Below are 3,258 nucleotides of genomic sequence, written 5' to 3' on the forward strand. Positions count from 1 at the left end.
GCAGCATCTTGAGGCTTCATAAATTATAACTATATTTTATTATTTCTCTATACATTTTTTTTACCAGTCACACCTTGTTAATCTCAAGAAGCAAACAAACCTCGGAAAGTATAGCTAATTACAACTATAATAAGACAGACTTCTCATAAAACAAAATTGTAAGGAAGAATATCTTCATGGAAAACAAAAATCAAAATATGATACTTGACTCGGTCTACATATAATAGATACTCTTCATCGTTAATTAGGCACAAAAAAAGGAATATGGTTGTTTGAATACTCACTCGGCGGCGGTCTACTGGACGGTACTTACTGAAGTAGGAAAATTATCTCAAGAGAAAGGGGAAAATACCTCAAAATGAAGTCACAATAGAAAAGGTAATAAATTCCCAATACATGTTTTTTTAACCTCAATTGATTAATTATAAATTGTAATTTAGACCACCTCTCCCCCCAAAAAGAACCTCAAGTGAGTAATTGCAAAAACAAAAAAAACAACCAAATTTTTTTTATTACTTCTCTATTAGAGCCACAAATCTCCAAATTTCTAAATTAGACCCAAAATATTGATATTTATTTAAATAGGGGTCTTATCTGAAACAATTCAATAGGTCAGTATAATTAAAATTATAAAGGCGTTATCTATCAAAAAAACTTAATGGATTTGAGTGTCCAAAATAGAAATATGAATATATGGGGGTCTATTATAGTCGCATACAACAAAGATTTAGGTCTAATATGACAGAAATATCTGGATCATCATAAGCTTTCTTTGTCTCAGCTTTATTTAAATTGATTTGTTTTTTCCACGTTAACAAGATGTAATCATGGTAGAAAATCAAAACAATTTATTAGCTAACCTTCACGATTTAAAAAAAAACTGATGTACATAATTTATCAAAATAGATCAAAGAGAACATTTTATTTTATATTTTTATATAAATCCAGGATGGTCATCATGAGAGCATCCATTGTCACAGATTAATTGGTATGTAATTTGATGAAGTGATCGAAGACCTCCTCCTAAACTTTAATGTATATCACTAAGCAAGAGCATACCATTTCAGTAGAAAAAGATAACTTAAAGCATATGCAAACCCTCCCTAGCAACTTACTTTTTATTCTATGACACAGACATTAAATAATCAACAATCAGAATCAGTAACAACCAGATTAGGCCTATTAATTGAAACATAATAACCTTATCTACTTACTCCAATCATAATGCACAAGAGGATATACTCATTAATACAGCTCAAAAATAATGTTAATAATTAAAAACAAACATCCATATTAACTGAAAAGATGCAATAAACAGTAACAACAGAGCTTATACCTGATCCTCCTTAAGGAAAAGAGTGATCTTCGTTCCCCTTCCAATACTCTCCCCAGGGTCCCTGGTAACAGTGAAAGACCCTCCAGCCTGGGACTCCCAGATATACTGCTCGTCATCATTATGCTTGGTAGTCACAACCACGCGCTCAGCAACAAGATAAGCAGAGTAGAACCCAACACCAAACTGACCAATCATGCTAACATCAGCGCCAGCAGCCAATGCCTCCATAAACTCTTTGGTTCCAGACCTGGCAATGGTACCGAGATTGTTGACCAGATCAGATTTCGTCATCCCAATTCCACTATCGATGATCGTGAGAGTGTTGGTGGCCTTATCGGGGATAATATGAATGAAAAGCTCTGGCTGTGCATCCAACTTGCTCTTGTCTGTAAGGCTCTCAAATCGGATCTTGTCCAGTGCCTGTCGATAACAACATAGCAATTAATGATAGGACAAAACAATAACTGTACTGGGACTTTATTATATAATATCAATCAAAATAAGGATGAATAGAAGGGGGGAAATACAGAACCAGAGCTAAAATGCCATAACGTTATCAGTACCTACTATTTATGGATAGCAATATCAAAGTCCAATACTATCTAGAAGATGAAAAAGTGCTGATAAATCATAGGAAATTAAGATGGTATACAAACAAAAAACTAATTTTTGGACGTTACATGAATAAAACCATGGCAGATTCCCGATTTCTTCTCAAATCAAAAATATACCATACAAATTTCTCATTTCCCCCCACAAATATTAGATGATAATAAGAACGGCATACTCTATAGATCTATAGATTCAATTAAAGAGCCATCCAAACTATAAAGTAGCAACCGCAGTCTCAATAATCAACACAATCATGAATATCTACAAGTAATCTGATAGGAAAAATCACAAAAATCAACAGATCTAGATCTAAAAAGAGAAAGATCGAGCTTAGGGTTTCGATACTCACATCGGACGCGTTGCTGATGAGTTCGCGAAGGAAGATCTCCTTGTTGGAGTAGAAAGTGTTGATGATCAGACTCAGCAACTGGTTGATCTCGGCCTGGAAGGCGAACGTCTCGGTCTCGGCCGCCATTGCTCTCAAGGACTGCGAAAGAGAGAGCTAGGGTTTGAAGAGTGACGACTTTCAGAGAGGTCTAGGGCTGAGATGGAGGCGAGCTTATATAGGAAAGGGTGACCTGCTTCTAGAGACTTCCTGAGGCCGAAATGGTTGGGTGTGCAAGTGGGACGCGAAGCAGAATAGGATTGGTTGTAACGAAATGGGTTCCGTTTTGGATCCCGCTTGCGGACCGAGTCTTTCGACGGAATGGATCTGATGCTCCTCGACCCGAGCGATTTGAGCCAGTTTCGTCTGGCCTGGTTAAGTTTGGATGACCTCATTTTAAGGATTTTAGAGTTTGAGGGTGAGTTTGGCAAACGGAGCAAAAATGGGTCATGACCGGTCCTGACCCAGTTTTGTACTAAACTAGTTTTGTTTTTGACCAGACTCTTGGGTCCAAAACAAAACTACTTTAGTGACACTATTTGTGTACAAAAAATAGGACCAGCTCTAGCTTAGAAATTTGACAAATAAGAAACAACACAAAATTGGGCGAGATTTAGTACTGACCCAATTTTACAAAGTTGTCAAACACTCACTGAGTTTGAGTTTTTTTTCCAGATTTATATATATGGAAAAAACAGTAGAATGATTTGTGACTTGTGTTTTATGAATTAAAATTTATGGTTATAATTTACAATTTAATTTCTTTTCTTTTCTTCCTTTTTATGATTAGAAAAGAAGGTTGATATGCCTTTTAAATTTAGAGAACTTGAAAGCATTCTTGGTACATGTTTGTTTGTTGGGAAAAATGTGTCCAGGCCCCAAAAGTGGGAACTTCGTGTGACTAGCCCCCCTGTATTTTGCCCCA

General features: G+C 36.1%; 1 protein-coding gene across 1 annotated transcript in view; it reads right to left on the reverse strand.

Moving 5' to 3' along the window:
- LOC109840139 (heat shock protein 81-1-like) overlaps positions 1-2,490 on the reverse strand; it is a 5,054-nt gene extending 2,564 nt beyond the window's left edge. Inside the window, exons 1-2 of the mRNA XM_020408658.1 lie at positions 2,298-2,490; positions 1,337-1,756 (exon numbers count right to left, since the gene is read on the reverse strand). Of these exons, the coding sequence (XP_020264247.1) occupies positions 1,337-1,756; positions 2,298-2,423 (546 nt within the window). The 5' untranslated portion in view covers positions 2,424-2,490. The remainder of the gene's footprint in view (positions 1-1,336; positions 1,757-2,297) is intronic.

This window comes from Asparagus officinalis, chromosome 5 (assembly GCF_001876935.1).
Source record: "Asparagus officinalis chromosome 5, Aspof.V1, whole genome shotgun sequence".
Lineage (NCBI taxonomy): Eukaryota > Viridiplantae > Streptophyta > Magnoliopsida > Asparagales > Asparagaceae > Asparagus > Asparagus officinalis.